This window comes from Schistocerca americana, chromosome 1 (assembly GCF_021461395.2).
Source record: "Schistocerca americana isolate TAMUIC-IGC-003095 chromosome 1, iqSchAmer2.1, whole genome shotgun sequence".
NCBI classification, from domain to species: domain Eukaryota; kingdom Metazoa; phylum Arthropoda; class Insecta; order Orthoptera; family Acrididae; genus Schistocerca; species Schistocerca americana.
In genome coordinates this window covers 1,115,817,344-1,115,837,535 of record NC_060119.1, presented here as the reverse complement: position 1 = coordinate 1,115,837,535, position 20,192 = coordinate 1,115,817,344, and the positions used below count along the sequence as shown (strand labels likewise).

General features: G+C 39.1%; 1 protein-coding gene across 3 annotated transcripts in view; it reads left to right on the top strand.

Annotated features, from left to right (window-relative positions):
• LOC124618800 (ADP-ribosylation factor-like protein 13B) overlaps window positions 1-20,192 on the top strand; it is a 201,748-nt gene that overhangs the window by 132,790 nt on the left and 48,766 nt on the right. For all 3 annotated transcript variants that reach the window (XM_047145379.1, XM_047145378.1, XM_047145377.1), the window contains 2 exons: window positions 1,088-1,337; window positions 12,059-12,293. In XM_047145379.1, the coding sequence (XP_047001335.1) occupies window positions 1,088-1,337; window positions 12,059-12,293 (485 nt within the window). The remainder of the gene's footprint in view (window positions 1-1,087; window positions 1,338-12,058; window positions 12,294-20,192) is intronic.

The window sequence follows — 20,192 nt, the reverse complement described above, 5'->3', positions numbered from 1 at the left end:
CACAAACAGAAGCCTGAGGCATACAATATGGTGAAGAAGCTAAGTAGGGAATGAAAATTTTGTGGTCATGAAACAGTAGAGAACACTTCTATATGGAGGACATAAACAGGACACATTTGCTTTCAAAGGGTGCAACTTCAGCTGTCGTAATAGTGTGTGTGAGACAGGATGTCACATGTGATCCGTGTGCAACTTTTGCAGTTAAATGTGCAAAACATATTTTATTTTGAGTCCTTTTTCTGATATTCTCTTATATGTGATGCACATTTTTTATAGCTATTAGAAGTAACACACATGTTAAAGTCACTAGTTTTGTCTGATTTCATCATTATTGGCACTTCTCCCCAAAAGCAGATTATTTGTCAAATACTCTTTATGTATTTGAGGATTCTCCTCCAACTATTCACAAGAATGACTGCACACAGACTAGGCATTCTGTTGTAGGGGAACATGGTGATATATTGTAAATGATTTTTTGTTGTGTATTTAATCCTCAAGTCATACAACAGGTATATGTACGAGTTTCATCTTCTTTGCTAGTCACCGTCAGATAACTTGAATGTTACATAGTAATGGATCAAAGTACAACTGAACAGGTCAGGAGAAATGTTCACACTGTCCATTACATCATGACTGACTCTGTATTCTGTTCAGTTGCACTTTGATGACTTGCAAAGTAGTTGAAATGGCTAATGATACAATTTGTGTAACGTGAGACTGAATTTAAAGTAAAAAGAATTATTAATCACCCCACTTCTCTGTTGTTAAAATATGTTCCTTATGCCTCAATTTTTTTATTAGTTCTCAGGAATACCAAGTCTAGTGACAACATAAAATTACTTAAAAATTACTTGAAAGTAGCACTAAGGAGCAAGTGAATTAATCAGACATGTTTATTTTCTTTCATTTATATATAAATTTAAGTATTCATAATTTGATAATCACTGTATGTCTTCTTTTACCAGTAGAGCATGCTGTGAACTGATTTCATTCCATTTCAAGTTTTTAGCAAAATAGCACTCTTCTTGAATTCATTATTGCCAGCCAATAAACAGGCCATAAATACATGGAACTCTTGTGATTGCAGATGGCTTATGAACTGTATAATAAGTAACTATCAAAACCTAAATGCTCGTGTTGAGAGAGATGTCACAGAACAAAAAATGCTAGATGATGAAGCAAAGAAAGAAAGGCTGGAAAGAGTACAGAAACTAAGACAAGAAAGAGGAGATATAGCAAATGAGAATGGAGGACTTGATGTAAATCATCAGGAGCATCAGTCCAGTGATGGTGATGTGGCCACAGAAAATCCATTCCGTCCAATCTCTCAAGTTGTGGTGAGTTGGCCTTCGTGCTCCATTAAGCCTCTTCAGATCATGTTATGTATTATTAACTCAATTGCTTTGCTCACTGCATGAACAGTTTCCTGATCATTATTTCATTACTAACTTTCCATTGTGTTTCTAGATCCTAATTTTATTATGGAGTTTCTATTGTTTTTCTAAATCCTTATTTTATAACTAATTTTCTATTGTGGACAACGTCCTCATTATTTCAGATGTTTTCTTGTGGCAAATACTTGTGTCTACTCTGTAATAGATGATGAGATAAAGAATATATGGTGCACATTTCTTTGTATAGCTAATAATTTTACTCTTTTGTAAATCTGATGTTTCCTTTGACAAAAATGTGTGATTTTTTAAATACTGGATACACATTGCATTTCTTTCACCAGTTTTTCTACTCGTTTTAAGTTTTGACTGTTTCCCATGTTTTCATTGCTAACATATTGTCTCCTTATTGTATACAATATACATTTTTTGAATAGGAATATTTATATATAAAATTTTGTACTGTTTCAGTGTGGCTAACAACAAAGTACACTATACCACTGCTTTAATATTAATTGCAAAAGTATGTGCATTTCAATTTTTAGAACTGTTCTGGGAAAGGCCTATTCAGATCTGCTGGACTTTGTGGTAATTTCAGATTATCTTCATCACAAGTCCTGATATTTGTACTACCATATTTCTTTTGTTGAATTACTTAAAAGATATGGAGTATTTCTATGAAGAACCAGTTAGCAGTTATATGTTTTACTTGCAAGACTTGTGATATAGCAGCTTTTGTGTATTGCTAGTAGTATAAAGATTAATTAATTAATTGCCATTCTGTCATAAGAATATAAAGATTCTTACAACAATTATCAGCAGTTACATTGATTGATGGAATGCTCACCATTTTACTTCTTGTCCTTCTTTCAGTTGTGTTCCAAATATGACACATTTTAAAACTTATGTATGGGCCATCTGGGGGAATCCTTTGTATCCATTCAACATCTAAAACCTCTTGTCTAGTTCACATTCATTGATGACATTTTCATGGTCTGGACTCACAGCAAGGACAACATTTGCTCTTTCCTCCATAGACTCAATGCCTACTCCCAAATCCACTCCACCTGATTGTTCTCAATTCATCAAGCCATATTCATAGCTGTTGCTTTCCACCTCTCAGATGGCTCCATAAATATTTCTGATCATATCAAGTGTGCCAACCACTTATAGTGCCTCCACTTTGACAGCTGTCATCTATTCCATGTCAAAAAATCTCTTCCTTACAACTTCGCCATCTGTGGACACCACATCTGCATTGGAAATCAGGAGCTCTCCAGTATCACCATGTCCTCAACAGGACTACACCTACCTCATGTCGTGGGTATCCTATCCAAAATCCTACCCACATCCCCTGAAGTAATGTTCCGTCACCAACCAAACCTTCAGAATGTCCTTGTCCAGCCCTATTCCAATCCTACTCCCAATCTTGCACCCCATGGGTCATTCCCTTGTGATCAGCCCAGTTGCAAGACCTATCCCATATACAACCCACCACCTCCCACTGCAGTCCATCCACAGGTATTTCTTACCCAGTAAAAGGCAGGGCCACATGTGAAACCAGCCATGATCAGTTATGCTGCAGTTACTGTACAGCATTCTATGTGGGCATGAATGATCATCACCAAATTGTGGCAAACTGCTGACTTGACCATTCTGTTGCCAAATATGAGTACTAAAAGAAATCTACTAAGTTACAGTTACACAATAAATCACACACGTCTAAAGGCTGTAAAAACAAAATATTGGGTTGGTGTATAAGTTTTTGGTGTTTTTCCATTAGTTTAATAAATACAACACATACCTATAACAGAGATTTTAGTCATCAATAATATATTCTCCTTCAGTATTTGCAACAGTCGCCCAATGCTGGAGTAACTTTTCAAAAAAATGGTTCAAATGGCTCTGAGCACTATGGGACTTAACTACTGGGGTCATCAGTCCCCTAGAACTTAGAACTACTTAAACCTAACTAACCTAAAGACATCACATACATCTATGCCTGAGGCAGGATTCGAACCTGCAACCATAGCGGTCGTGCAGTTCCAGACTGTAGCGCCTAGAACCGCTCGGCCACCCCGGCCGGCAGTAACTTTTCAATCCACGACTGTAGAAATGACATGGTTAGGCAAAAAATTTGTTGAGCAACGTTCAGAATGCATTTTCATCTGGAAAGAAAGTTCTCTGAAGGTTTTTTGATTGAGAGCAGAAAAGGTGAAAATATGAAGGCACGCGATAAGGTGAATAAAGTGGACGCAGAATGACTTCCCGACTTGAGTCCTGTATAGTGAGTTTTGTCAGTCTAGCAGAATGTGGGCAGACATTGTCGTGGAGTAACATCGCTTCACGCACTCTTCCTGGCCATTGTTCTTGGATGACATCTGCAAGACATCTCAGTCATTAACAATATATGTCAGCAGTGATGGTTACAGCTTGGGGAAGCAATTTAGTACACCACACCATTGCTTTCCCACCAGACAAATAATATTATGTTTTGTGGATATGTGCATGTCTTTGTATGAGGAGTTGCTGCTTTGTTTGGGTTCAACCAGTCCTTTCTTTTCCTTATGTTAGCATAAAGACACCATTTATTATCACCAGTTATGACACAGGGTAGGAATTTTTGGTGTTCACAAGCCAATTGATGACGACCAAGCAGAGATGTACTTATGGCCACCCGCTGATTTTTGTAATTGTGGCTTAGAGCATGGGTAATCCATTCACTTGATATTTGGACCTTCCCCATTGCATGCAAATGTCACACAATGGTGTAATGATCACAGTTCATCACATTTGCCAGTTTTCAAGTAGGATATCAAAAAAGTTGAAAGAAGGGCAGCTCATTTTGTATTATTGTGGACAGGGGGTAGAGTTCCATGGGCATAATATGTGAACTGGGGGGGGGGCAACCAATAAAACAGACATTTTTCATTGCAGCAGGGTCTTCTTGTGGAATTTTAGTCACCAGGTTTCTTCTCCAATGCAAAAATATTGTAGACATGCCCTCTTACATAAAGAGAAATTATCCTCATAATAAAACAAGAGAAATCAGAGCTCACACAGAAAGATTGAAGTGTTTGTTTGTCCTGCACACTATTTGAGAGTGGAATGGTAGAGAAATAGCTTGTAGGTGATTTGATGAACCCTCTGCCAGGCACTTAATTGTGAATTGCAGAGTTATCACATAGATGTTGATATAGATGCCACACACCACAACACAAATTATTTTAACAGCTGCTTCACAATGTGGGCTGTTTGGATACTACTTTCTAGCACAAGTTTCTCTAACTAAAAAGACGGGCATTGTCACTCCAACATATCTACATCTACATCTGCACTGTGCAAACCATTGTGGGGTGCATGGCAGAGGGTTCGTCCCATTGTACCAGTTCTTTGGGTTTCTTTCTGTTCTGTTCATGTATGGAGCATGGGAAGAATGATTGTTTGAATGCCTCTGTGTGTGCAGTAATTATTCCAGTTTTATTCTAATGACCCCTATGTGAGTGAGACATAGGGGGGTTGCAGCGTACTCCTAGAGTCATCATTTAGAGCTGGTTCATCAAACTTTGTTAACAGACTTTCTCTGGATAGTATATGTAGATCTTGAAGTTCCTTCAGTATCTCTGTGACGCTCTTTCACGGATCAAACAAACCTCTGACCATTCGTGCTGCCCTTCTGTGCATACATTCAATATCTCCTGTTAGTCCTATCTAGTATTGGTCCCACACACTTGAGCAGTATTCTAGAATTGTTCACACAAGTGATACGTAAACAATTTTCTTTGTAGATTGATTGCACTTCCCTGTATTTTACCAATAAACCAAAGTTTACCACCTGTTTTACCCAAGAATGAACCTACATGATCGTTCCATTTCATTTCCCTACAAAGTGTTACACCCAGTTATTTGTGTGAGTAGGCCAATTCCAACAGTGACTCATTGATGTTATAGTCACAGGATATATATGTTTTTTTTTTTTTTTTTTTTTCATTTTGTGGAGTGCAAAATTTTACATCTCTGAACATTTAAAGCAAGTTGCCAATCACTGCACCACTTTGGAATCTCATCAAGATCTGGCTGAATATTTATGCAGCTTTTTTCAGATAGTTTTTCATTATAGATAGCTGTATCATCTGCTAAAAGCCTGATTTTACTATTAATATTGTCTGCAAGGTCATTAATAAACAACATAAACAACAAGTTTCCCAACACACTTCACTGGCACACCTGAAGTTACTTCTACATTTGATGATGACTCGCCATACAATATAACATGCTGCCCCCTCTCTACCAAAAAGTCCTCAATCCAGTCACAAATTTCACTTGATACCCCATATGATTGTACTTTTGACAATAAGAGTAGGTGTGGTACTGAGTTAAATGAAGAAATGCAGTATCTTCCTTTCAGTGTGTCGTGTGAGAAAAGTGCAAGTTGGGTTTCACATGATCGATGTTTTCAAAATCCGTGCTGGTTGGCATCTTGCGCTTTCGTAATCTCCCTGGCTTAAACCTCCACTAACTTTTTCCCATTGCCTTACTTTGCCTTTTCCCTTCTCTCTTTTGTCCATACCACTCCATCCAGATCACGCACTTTCTTCTCCCACTACTCTTCCCCTCCCCACTCGCCCAAGTGTGCATTCTCACTCTCCCTCTTCCTCTCCCTCTGTCCATCTTCCTCTGTTTTCTCACTCTCCTCTACCCCCTTTTCATCCCTTCTCTCTTTCCCTCATCATCTTCACCTTTCTCTCCTCCTCCCCCTCCCCCCACCCCTCTCAGTTCCCTTCCTCTCCCACTTCCTACATCTCTTTTCTCATCTTGTCGAGTGACTGTGAAGTTATCTGTCCAAAGATCTGCCTCTTTCCTGCTACACTCTCCTTGTGACCTTATTTCCTACCCCATCCATGCATCCTTCCTCCCCCCCCCCCCCCCCCAAATCCCTTCCACTTCCATAAGCTCAGGCAACTGTTTTCACTAATGAAGTAACAGTAATTAGTCTTGCCATGGCCACTGAAATATGTGTTTGAGGGTCTGTGTGGTTTTGTGTTTGAGTATGAGTGTATTGCTGGAAAAAGAGATAGTGCTTGAAAACTAGTGTGAATGCCGTTTTCTGTTATGTGTTACTGTACCCCATGCCTCGATTTGCTGTAGATGAGTGGTTGTCTTTCCTTTATTTTACTTATTTTGAAACTCCTTCAATTCAACTATTTTTATTCTTCATTTAAAAAAAGTACAGAACTTTCAATTAAATTACAGTTGGCATTGCTTAATATCAAGAACCAGATAACAATAGATTGGTACAGTTCAACAAAACTGATTTGCATAGTCACTGTCACTTGTACTCCGTGTAACAAGTAACACAGCTCATATCCATAATGAAAAACCAGTTGGAATTTACATCACACAGGCAACTTAAATTTAGTAATGTAATTTCTGGCAGAATGTAAATAATTTAGGACTAAAGGATTCCACACACTGAATAGCTACTTGGCGAGTACTCTCCTTTACTACTAATCATTCATAGACAGCATAAATTGCTGTTTTTCTTTTTTAATTGAAAAAAAGTGGAAAAAGGAAATAATGTAAAATTTGCTATGAACACACTGTGGGAAGCATCACAGTTTTTCAAGGTGACCAACTATGAAGTGGTGAAGTGAAAGTCTGAGGTTTGGCACTGACTAGCTTAAGATCATATAGAAATCTACTAACTACGAGGTGCATTCAAATTCTAAGGCCTCCGATTTTTTTTCTAATTAACTACTCACCCGAAATCGATGAAACTGGCGTTACTTCTCGACGTAATCGCCCTGCAGACATACACATTTTTCACAATGCTGACACCATGATTCCATGGCAGCGGGGAAGGCTTCTTTAGGAGTCTGTTTTGACCACTGGAAAATCGCTGAGGCAATAGCAGCACGGCTGGTGAATGTGCAGCCACAGAGAGTGTCTTTCATTGTTGGAAAAAGCCAAAAGTCACTAGGAGCCAGGTCAGGTGAGTAGGGAGCATGAGGAATCACTTCAAAGTTGTTATCACAAAGAAACTGTTGTGTAATGTTAGCTCGATGTGCGGGTGCGTTGTCTTGGTGAAACAGCACACGCGCAGCCCTTCCCGGACGTTTTTGTTGCAGTGCATGAAGGAATTTGTTCTTCAAAACATTTTCGTAGGATGCACCTGTTACCGTAGTGCCCTTTGGAACACAATGGGTAAGGATTACGCCATCGCTGTCCCAGAACATGGACACCATCATTTTTTCAGCACTGGCGGTTACCCGAAATTTTTGTGGTGGCGGTGAATCTGTGTGATTCCATTGAGCTGACTGGCGCTTTGTTTCTGGATTGAAAAATGGCATCCTCATCTCTTCCATTGTCACAACTGACGAAAAGAAAGTCCCATTCATGCTGTCGTTGCGCATCAACATTGCTTGGCAACATGCCACATGGGCAGCCATGTCGTCGTCCGTCAGCATTCGTGGCAGCCACCTGGATGACACTTTTCGCATTTTCAGGTCTTCATGCAGGATTGTGTGCACAGAACCCACAGAAATGCCAACTCTGGAGGCGATCTGTTCAACAGTCATTCGGCGATCCCCCAAAACAATTCTCTCCACTTTCTCGATCATGTCGTCAGACCGGCTTGTGCGAGCCCGAGGTTGTTTCGGTTTGTTGTCACACGATGTTCTGCCTTCATTAAACTGTCGCACCCACGAACGCACTTTCATCACATCCTTAACTCCATCACCACATGTCTCCTTCAACTGTTGATGAATTTCAATTGGTTTCACACCACGCAAATTCAGAAAATGAATGACTGCACGCTGTTCAAGTAAGGAAAAGTCTCCATTTTAAGTATTTAAAACAGTTCTCATTCTCGCCGTTGGCGGTAAAATTCCATCTGCCGCATGGTGCTGCCATCTCTGGTACGTATTGACAATGAACGCGGCCTCATTTTAAAACAATGCGCATGTTTCTATCTCTTTCCAGTCCGGAGAAAAAAAATCGGAGGCCTTAGAACTTGAATGCACCTCGTATAAATAAATGTGGCATTTCCATGCCTATAATTACTCTGACTAAACTAGAGGTTGGAGTCTTTCACTCACTTCAATGTCATCTCTACTTGTGATGTTCTTGCAAATTTTTAAATGTGTACCGTAGATCTTTGCTCAGAAATCTCTCTACTCCTGTTTCCTTTCTCCCTGTCTCTCATTATTCGTAATGGTTTCAGCTTTTTATGTTTTTATTTCACTCCTTGCTTAAATCTGTCCTGGGACTTTAATAATACTGCAGATTATTTTTGTGTTTTCTTTTGTATGTAATTCAGCTTGCAAGATTTTTTTTTTTTTTGTTTTAGTATTAGGTATTTGACCTTTTTCTGTAGTTATATGTTTCCCTTGCTCCCATTAAGTTCATGGTCATTCTGTACTTCAAGTTAGTGATCAAGAATTGATGCTTTGCATTTAGTGTGCCCAATTGTTTCACTGCCAAATGAAGTGAAGCTTGTGAAGAGCGTGCCCGGTTTGTGCTACATGAAGTCCCTAATCCAAATCGGCATCTCACAATGCATAGAAAGAATAGTCAAAATATAATCTCACCTAAATCAAGTACCAATGGCAAAACCAATTTCCCCACTTTTATTGTTTATTTAACATAATATGGTCAGAGATGGATTGTGAAATTAGCAGCCATGCTATACAAAAAGATTTGTAAAATGAGTTCTACATCTAAACTACACCTGTGTGGCTACTCAGCAAATCACACTTAAATGCCTGGCAGAGGTTTCGTCAAACCACCTTCACAATAATTCTCTGTTATTCTGCTCTTGAACAGTGCATGGAAAAAACAAACAACTGTATCTTTCAGTGATAGCTCTGATTTCCCTTATTTTATTATGATGATCATTTCTCCCTTAGTAGGTCGGTATCAACAAAATATTTTCACATTCGGAGGAGAAGGCTGGTGATTAAAATTTTGTGAGAAGATCCTACCGCAATAAGAAATGCCTTTGTTTTTATTAAGTCCACTCCAAGTTCTGTATCATGTCTGTGACCCCCTCCCTGTTTCTCAATAATACAAAATGAACTGCCCTTTTTGAACATTCTTGATGTACTCTGTTAATCCTATCTGGTAAGGATCCCACACTGTGCAGCAGTACTCTATAAGAGGATGGACAAGTGTAGTTAGGCAGTCTTCTTAGTAAATCTGTTGCATCTTTTAAGTGCTCTGCCAGTAAAACACAGTCTTTGGTTCACTTTCTCCACAACATTTTCTATGTGTTCTTTCAATTTAAGTTGTTTGTAATTGTAATTCCAAGTTATTTAGCTGAATTTACAGTCTTTGAATTTGATTGATTTATCATGTAACCAAAGTTTAACATATTCCTTTTAGCACTCGTGTGGAGGATGACCTCACACTTTTCATTATTTAGGGTCAATTGCCAATTTTTGCACCCTACAGGTATCTTATCTAAATTGTTTTGCAGTTTATTTTGGTCTTATGAGACTTTCTTATATGATAAATGACAGGATCATCTGCAAACAACCAAAGACAGCTGCCCAAATTGTCTCCTAAATTGTTTATATAGATAAGGAACAACAGAGTGCCTATAACACTATCTTGGAGAATGACAGAAATCACTTCTGCTTTACTCACTGACTCTCTGCCAGGTATTATGAACTGTGAGCTTTCTGACAGGAAATCACAAAATTAATCACATAACTGAGACGATATTCCACAAGCACACAATTTAATTACAAGCTGCTTCTGAGATATGGTGTCAAAAGCTTCGTCAAAATGTAGAAATACAGAATCAATTTGGAATCCCTTGTCAATAGCACTCAACACTTTGTGTGAGTAAAAGAGCTAGTTGTGTCTCACAAGAATGATGTTTTCTAAATCAATGTTGACTGTGTGTTTGTAGACCATTCTCTTTAAGGTAATTCATAATATTTGAACACAATATATGTTCCAGAATCCTGCTGCATATCAATGTTAATGATATGGGCCTGTAATGTAGTGGATTACTTCGAATGCTTTTCTTGAATATTGGTGCAACGTGTGCATCTTTCCAGTCATTGGGTATTGATCTTTCGTCAAGCGAATGGGTGTATATGATTGTTAACTATGAAGCTATTGCATCAGCATACTCTGAAAGGAACATAATTGGTGTACATTCTGGACCGGAAGACTTGCTTTATTATGTAATTTAAACTGCTTCTCTATTCTGAGGATATCTTCTTCTAAGTTATTCATGTAGGCAGTTGCTCTTCATTTAAATTCAGGAATATCTGCTCCATCTTCTTTAGTGAAGGAATTTTGGAAGGCTGTGTTTAGTAACTCTGTTTAGCAGCACTATCATAATGAATTTCCATTGCTGTTGTGCAGAGAAGACAAAGATTGTGTCTTGCCGCTAGCATACTTTACATACGACCAGAACCTCCTAGCAGTGGTAGCATTATCAAAGGTGAAAAACAATAAGCAGCAGGATTTAACTGCTTTAAGTGATTGTTCTCAGTTTTAATATCTAAACTCATAGATTTTACTGTACTACCCTCAAAAACAAAACTATAATGTAATTAAAATTATCTATTAGCTTGCATGTCACACCTCGGAACTTAATGTCTCCAGTCAGGACTCTCAGCATCATACACAAACTGTCTGCCATTGCCAGTATGCCACAGTCTATTAGTCTTCACTGAGGTGCACCTGGCAGCCAGTGTAACATTGCCGTAGTCATAATAAACATAATAAAACTAGTACTTTCAGTGAGAGAGTAAAAAGAGAAATTATTTTCCTGCTACCAGAGTTTTGCAATTTTTAAATGTGAATCTCTCAGTTTGATGCTTTCTTCATCTCTTCCTATCCCTGTGCTAATCTCTGTCTATAAACTGGTTTGAATGTTCTATGCTTTGTCTGTACTAAAATGTTCACATCATCTGCTACTTCTAGAATTAACAACTCCCAGAGGCTGTCCCACTAACATGTCTCTCTAACCTGTGTTTTACATAGATTCTTGCCCACTCATCCATTTTGGTGCATCTTAATTTCTTACCTTACCAGTATACTTACTTTTTAATGTTTAACATTCTTCAGTAGCACCATATTTCAGACACTTCCATTCTCTTTGTCTCTAAATTTTCCAGTGCACGTGTCTTACTCCCATACAATGATATGTTCCAGACATGCACTTTACGGGACTTCTTCATTAATTCCATATCAGTTTTTACTAACAGAGGATCTCATTTATCAAATAAAGTTTTCTTTGCTTGCCCATGTGTATTTCTCATACCTTTTTTTGCTTCAGCCATCCTATGTTATCTTACTTTGTAGATAGCAGAATTCTTTATTCTTGTACTACTATGTTGTTCTAAATTTTTATATTAAACTAGTCACTGTTCTTTCTTCATCACATTCATCTAAGCTTTGATTCCATTACACCCTGTTCTGAGCTAAATACATAGCCAATTTTGCTCAACAGATTGTCTATGTCTATGTCTATCTTACTTTTGACCCGAAAAGCAGAATGGCTGTCCTGTCTGTGAAGATTAGAAATTGAATCTGTTTACTATCACATTTGATGACAGTTCTAAGGGTAAAAGCCTATAACAGTTTCTCTTTGCCAAAAGGTTTATGTAGTTGTTAGAATAAAGTAAATTATTGATTTTATTTTCCAGGCCATCGATGCAGAGGATGCAGCAAAGAAAGATACTCTAGAGTTGGTTCATGACACAGGATATCCTAATGTGCTGCCTGAGACTGGCAACTCCAAAAGATTTGTAAAACGAGTTAGCAATGGTAGCATTAGTTTTGCAGAAGATAACTCACTGTTTAGCAAAATACGCACTTCTTTAGATACCACAGTCCACAAGGCAGTTAAAGCAACAGCCTCGGCTTCAGAAACTGTTGGAGGTAAGTTACCAATAAATATTCAAACAATTTACAGGAATGCAACAGAATAGTTTCTTTGACAACTGTCAGTATTTTGATGGGCACACAGCCCATCATTTTCTTGGAACAAATGGAATGACAGAATGCTCTGCAGGAAAATTTAAAATCTCATTTTGCCCCCCCTCCCACACACCATAAGCAAATAGTACCACCACACAACCAAAGATGATCAGTATCAGAAGTTATCAATAGTGACTATTAGTTATCAACAATTAAATTCAATATTAGCCCTCGTCTTTTTACCTACTTGATCCTCTGCTGCCTTCACTACTTCATCCCTCAGAGCTACCCATTCTTCTTCCACTGTATTTCTTTCCCCCATTCCTGTCAATTGTTCCCTTATGCTGTCCCTGAAACTCTGTACAACCTCTGGTTCTTTCAGTTTATCCAGGTCCCATCTCCTTAAATTCCCGCCTTTTTGCAGTTTCTTCAGTTTCAATCTGCAGTTCATAACCAATAGATTGTGGTCAGAATCCACATCTGCCCCAGGAAATGTCTTACAATTTAAAACCTGGTTCCTAAATCTCTGTCTTACCATTATGTAATCTATCTGATACCTTTTAGTACCTCCAGGATTCTTCCAGGTATACAACCTTCTTTCATGATTCTTGAACCAAGTGTTAGCTATGATTAAGTTATGCTCTGTGCAAAATTCTACAAGGCGGCTTCCTCTTTCATTTCTTCCCCCCAATCCATATTCACCTACTATGTTTCCTTCTCTCCCTTTTCCTACTGACGAATTCCAGTCACCCATGACTATTAAATTTTCGTCTCCCTTCACTACCTGAATAATTTCTTTTATCTCGTCATACATTTCATCAATTTCTTCATCATCTGCAGAGCTAGTTGGCATATAAACTTGTACTACTGTAGTAGGCATGCATGGGCTTTGTGTCTATCTTGGCCACAATAATGCGTTCACTATGCTGTTTGTAGTAGCTAACCCGCACTCCTATTTTTTTATTCATTATTAAACCTACTCCTATTACCCCTATTTGATTTTGTATTTATAACCCTGTAATCACCTGACCAAAAGTCTTGTTCCTCCTGCCACCGAACTTCACTAATTCCCACTATATCTAACTTTAATCTATCCATTTCCCTTTTTAAATTTTCTAACCTACCTGCCCGATTGAGGGATCTGACATTCCACGCTCCGATCCGTAGAATGCCAGTTTTCTTTCTCCTGATAACGACGTGCTCTTGAGTAGTCCCCGCCCGGAGATCCGAATGCAGTAAATGAAGCAGGCAAAAAGGAATACAAACGTCTCAAAAATGAGATCGACAGGAAGTGCAAAATGGCTAAGCAGGGATGGCTAGAGGACAAATGTAAGGATGTAGAGGCTTGTCTCACTAGGGGTAAGATAGATACTGCCTACAGGAAAATTAAAGAGACCTTTGGAGAGAAGAGAACCACTTGTATGAATATCAAGAGCTCAGATGGCAACCCAGTTCTAAGCAAAGAAGGGAAGGCAGAAAGGTGGAAGGAGTATATAGAGGGTCTATACAAGGGCGATGTACTTGAGGACAATATTATGGAAATGGAAGAGGATGTAGATGAAGATGAAATGGGAGATAAGATACTGCGTGAAGAGTTTGACAGAGCACTGAAAGACCTGAGTCGAAACAAGGCCCCGGGAGTAGACAACATTCCATTAGAACTACTGATGGCCTTGGGAGAGCCAGTCCTGACAAAACTCTACCATCTGGTGAGCAAGATGTATGAGACAGGCGAAATACCCACAGACTTCAAGAAGAATATAATAATTCCAATCCCAAAGAAAGCAGGTGTTGACAGATGTGAAAATTACCGAACTATCAGTTTAATAAGTCACAGCTGCAAAATACTAACGCAAATTCTTTGCAGACGATTGGAAAAACTGGTAGAAGCGGACCTCGGGGAAGATCAGTTTGGATTCCGTAGAAATGTTGGAACACGTGCGGCAATACTAACCTTACGACTTATCTTAGAAGAAAGATTAAGAAAAGGCAAACCTATGTTTCTAGCATTTGTAGACTTAGAGAAAGCTTTTGACAATGTTGACTGGAATACTCTCTTTCAAATTCTAAAGGTGGCAGGGGTAAAATACAGGGAGCGAAAGGCTATTTACAATTTGTACAGAAACCAGATGGCAAGTTATAAGAGTCGAGGGGCATGAAAGGGAAGCAGTGGTTGGGAAAGGAGTGAGACAGGGTTGTAGCCTCTCCCCGATGTTATTCAATCTTTATATTGAGCAAGCAGTAAAGGAAACAAAAGAAAAATTCGGAGTAGGTATTAAAATTCATGGAGAAGAAGTAAAAACTTTGAGGTTCGCCGATGACATTGTAATTCTGTCAGAGACAGCAAAGGACTTGGAAGAGCAGTTGAACGGAATGGACAGTGTCTTGAAAGGAGGATATAAGATGAACATCAACAAAAGCAAAATGAGGATAATGGAATGTAGTCAAATTAAATCGGGTGATGCTGAGGGGATTAGATTAGGAAATGAGACACTTAAAGTAGTAAAGGAGTTTTGCTATTTAGCGAGTAAAATAACTGATGATGGTCGAAGTAGAGAGGATATAAAATGTAAACTGGCAATGGCAAGGAAATCGTTTCTGAAGAAGAGAAATTTGTTAACATCGAGTATAGATTTAAGTGTCAGGAAGTCGTTTCTGAAAGTATTTGTATGGAGTGTAGCCATGTATGGAAGTGAAACATGGACGATAACCAGTTTGGACAAGAAGAGAATAGAAGCTTTCGAAATGCGGTGCTACAGAAGAATGCTGAAGATAAGGTGGGTAGATCACGTAACTAATGAGGAAGTATTGAATAGGACTGGGGAGAAGAGAAGTTTGTGGCACAACTTGACTAGAAGAAGGGATCGGTTGGTAGGACATGTTTTGAGGCATCAAGGGATCACAAATTTAGCGTTGGAGGGCAGCGTGGAGGGTAAAAATCGTAGAGGGAGACCAAGAGATGAATACACTAAGCAGATTCAGAAGGATGTAGGTTGCAGTAGGTACTTGGAGATGAAGAAGCTTGCACAGGATAGAGTAGCATGGAGAGCTGCATCAAACCAGTCTCAGGACTGAAGACCACAACAACAACAACAACAGTTATCAACAGGTGAGCAGGTAGCATTAACCCTGTATCACTGTTGTTTGACCAGTGAGAAAGCAGGATTCCAAGCAGAAATTAAGGGAGAAGCTCCATCTCTATTTATAAGGCAGTTTGCTAATTTAATCACATGGCCAGTACCAAGGGAGTGTTTTGTAACAGCAGATCTCCTCAGACATTGTAAGTGTGTGTGACACTTATGCTCAGTACACTGGTTGTCCACAGGCCTGATAGTCTGACCAGTGTATGACAGGCCCAACTACAAGACATACATTAGAGACCTGGCATATGTAAACTGAGGACATCCTTTGCAGTCCATAAAAGGGTTCTAATCTTAGATGGTGCTCAAAAAATACAGTTCACACCATGCTTTTGCAGATTATGACCAATATTGTTGGAAATGCTAACTGTATAAGGCAAAAAGGCTGTAGACTTAGGTGCCTTGCTTTAATCTGTCTTTCATTATAACCATTCTGGTAAAGGTGATTTTGAAGCGAGTCAACTCAGCTGACAAACTTTCATGATCTGAGGTGACGTGATACGTACAAACCAAGTATGAAGTATTCCTTCACACTGTGCTGGAGGGCGACAACTACTAGCCTGAAGTTACAAATAGTTGTGCATTGGCTTCCTGTAAATGGCATGTCCTACTGTACCATCTTCCTTCTTCTTGACGAACACATCAAGGAAGGGAAGGCAGCCATCATTTTCTGTGAGCTGTATGAAGCAGATATTCGGGTGAATTTAATTCAGATATTCCAAAAAGCTGTTTAAATTCTCACTTCCACAAGACCAAACAACAAAAGAATGATCAGCACATCTGAAAAAAGCACACAGGTGTCAGTGGCAAGAACAAGGCAGCAAGCATAAAAGTAAATTGTGTATTGCCATGGAAAAAGGTAAAAAGAAAACATGTGTAAATTGTAAGGACAAAATTTCAAAGCTAAATGAACATATTTCCAGTTTTCAACATATAATTGGCACTCTAAAACTGGACATAAAGAAACTTTAATCTGGAAAATGTGAGTCACTGATGAACCAAGAAGATTCAGCCTCAGCAGGCAAGTGAAAAACAGAAGAAAACTGTTTCCAGGGTGTACAATTTCAAAATATCATTGAAACTTCCGTGTCTAAAAACAGTACATCTTTAGCGCATAAAAACAGTCAATGTCGAGTGCATAAAAACTTGATTGTGTTCACTACTGAAGATTCAATGACCATGCCAACCGAAACCAAAAAGTTGGGAAATGAATCGTAAAAAGTAAACAGACAATTAGTAGTTGATATTCCAAGTGTGAAAATCGCAAAATATGAAAAAGTCTGTGTGTTAGCAGATAGTCATAGCCAGTGAATTTCTGCAGTGTTAACAGAAAAATACAACATCAAGGTATCTGAATATGTGAAGCCTGGTGCTCCATTATGTGAACTAACAAACCTAAAAAAATTAAGTGAAGTAACTAGTTTGACTAAGGATGATTTTGTTGTATTGATGGGAGGATCCAACAATGTTTATAGACATGGGACTTACAAGGCTAACACAGAACTGAAATAATGTCTAAATAATTTAACTCATATAAATGTACTCATTGTGAATGTCCCACAGCATCATGATTTACCGAGTTGGTCATCAGTGAACCATAAAATTTGTTTTGTAAGCAAGTGTTTCATGGATATATGCTCATTTCTGGAATGTTGATGTTATAGACATAAATATTTTGTAACACAGGTTCATGGTGTGCGTTCCTGTTGTCATGTCCTAGTTCATGAACCATGGGCAACGTATGAGCGGCCAAATAAGTGGTCCTGACAGTCAGGATACCAGTTACTTTGGAATAAGGCTGGGTATCTCGGACATATTATCAGTCGTGGTCACCTTTGTGCTCAGACGGCAAAGACTACCAAATCTACCGGTTAGTCCCTCAACCGTTAGAGGTAAAACTCAATGGGACCCGGGGCAAGTAAGGCTAGCAACCTGCTTCCCTGGTACTTTAAATATGATGCTGGCAACAATCAGAGCAAAATGACTCGGACCTTTGGAGGTGACGGAGTCCCACCTCTAATTGACAAACCAGGGACTCCTAAGATACAACTCGGCAAATGAATGGTAACGAGATGGGGAGCTATTAATATCAGTGGGGGCTACTCTGGGAAGAAGGTAGAGCTGGCAGAGGCAGCAAGTAAAATGGGGTTGGACGTTTTAGCTGTTAGTGACATTCGGGTAAGGGGTGAGAAAGAAGAGGAAGTGGGAGACTACAAGGTCTACCTGTCAGGAGTCAAAGCAGGAATAGCACAGTGGGGTGTAGGGCTTTTCATCAGGAAAGAAATGGAACTCAGCGTAGTTGCAATAAGTTATGTAAACGAACGACTGATGTGGATAGATTTGACAGTTTCTAGCAAAAAATTAGGATAGTGTCAGTATATTCACATTGTGAAGGGACAGATCAAGATAAGATGGATAGTTTTTATGAGGCACTCAGTGATGTAGTTGTTAGAGTAAAGGACAAGGACAGTGTTCTGCTCATGGGTGATTTTAATGCCAGGATTGGAAATCGAACAGAAGGGTATGAAAAGGTTATGGGTAAATTTGGAGAGGATATGGAGGCCAACAGGAACGGGAAATAACTCTTGGATTTCTGTGCCTGTATGGGCTTAGTAATCACAAACTCCTTTTTTAAACATAAGAACATTCACCGGTATACACAAAAGTTTTCTAGGTTTGGTACCGCGTCATAATGTAAAAACTACTGCTGCTATAGAAAAGCCAACGTTTTGGCCACGATTGCAGCGGCCCAGAAGAAGGCCGCTGCAATCGTGGCCGAAACGTTGGCTTTTCTATAGCAGCAGTAGTTTTTACATTATGACGCGGTACCAAACCCAGAAAACTTTTATGTCGACTGACTCTGGCCGCGGAAGCCTACGCAATTATATACACCGGTATATGTGGGAAGGCAGGGGAACCAGATCTGTCATTGACTATATAATAACAGATCAGGAATTCAGGAAGGCTGTAAGGGACACACTTGTATTCAGGGGATTCTTTGATGACACTGATCACTATTTAATCTGCAGTGAAATTGGTATTGTGAGACCGAAAGTGCAGGAGGTCAGGTCCATATGTAGGGGGATAAGAGTGGAGAAACTTCAGGATAAGGAAATCAGGCACAAGTACATAACAGGGATCTCAGAAAGGTACCAGCTAGTTGAATGTAGTCAATTACAGTCATTGTAAAAGGAATGGACAAGGTACAGGGACACAGTACTAGAAGTAGGTAAAGAATGTCTTGGAACAGTAGTGTGTAAAGGTAGGATGGAGCAAACAGCTTGGTGGAATGACACAGTCAAGGCAGCCTGTAAAAGGAAAAAGAAAACTTATCAAAAATGGCTGCATACTAGAACTCAGGTAGGCAGAGAAAGTTATGTTGAAGAAGGAAACAAAGCCAAACAGATAGTTGCAGCATCCAAGAAGAAATCTTGGAAAGACTTTGGAAACAGGTTGGAGACTTTGGGTCAAGCTGCTGGAAAACCATTCAGGAGTTTAATTAGCAGTCTTCAGAAGGGAGGTAAGAAGGAAATGACAAGTATTTTGGACAGGTCAAGAAAACTGCTGGTGAATCCTGTTGATGCCTTGGGCAGATGGAGGGAATATCCTTGGGCAGATGGAGGGAATATTTTGAAGAGTTGCTCAATGTAGGTGAAAATAAGATCAGTAACGTTTCAGATTTCGATGTACAATGGGATAGGAATGATGATGGAAATAGCATCACATTTGAGGAAGTGGAGAAAATGGTCAGTAGATTGCAGTGGAATAAAGCGACTGGGGTGGATGAAATTAAGTCAGAACTCATCAAATACAGTGGAATGTTAGGTCTTAAATGGCTACACAGGATAATTGAAATGGTGTGGGAGTCGGGACAGGTTCCATCAGACTGGACGATAGCAGTAATCACACCAATCTTTAAACATGGAAACAGAAAAGATTGTGACAACTACAGATGTATCTCATTAATCAGTGTTGTGGGTAGAATCTTCTCAGGTATTGTTGAAAGGAAAGTGCGACTATTAGTTGAGGACAAATTGGATGAAAATCAGTGTGGGTTTAGGCCTTTTAGAGGTTGTCAGGACCAGATCTTTAGCTTACAGCGAATAATGGAGAAGTGTTACGAGTGGAACAGGGAATTGTATCTATGCTTTATAGATCTAGAAAAGGCATATGACCGGGTTCCTAAGAGGAAGTTATTGTCTGTTGTACAAGATTATGGAATAGGAGGCAAACTTTTGCAAGCAATTAAAGGTCTTTACATAGATAGTCAGGCAGCAGTTATAGTTGACGGTAAATTGAGTTCATGGTTCAGAGTAGTTTCAGGGGTAAGACAAGGCTGCAACCTGTCTCAACTGTTGTTCAGATTATTTATGGGTAATATGTTGAAAACAATAGACTGGCTGGGTGAGATTAAGATATGTGAACACAAAATAAGCAGTCTCGCATATGAGGATGACTTAGTTGTGATGGCAGATTTGATTGAAAGTTTGCAAAGTAATATTTCAGAGCTAGATCAGAAATGTAAGGACTATGGTATGAAGATTAGCATCTCCAAAACGAAAGTAATGTCAGTGGGAAAGAGATATAAATGGATTGAGTGCCAAATAGGAGGAACAGAGTTAGAACAGGTGGACAGTTTAAAGTACTTAGGATGCATATTCTCACAGGATGGCAAAATAGTGAAAGAACTGGAAGCGAGGTGTAGCAAAGCTAATGCAGT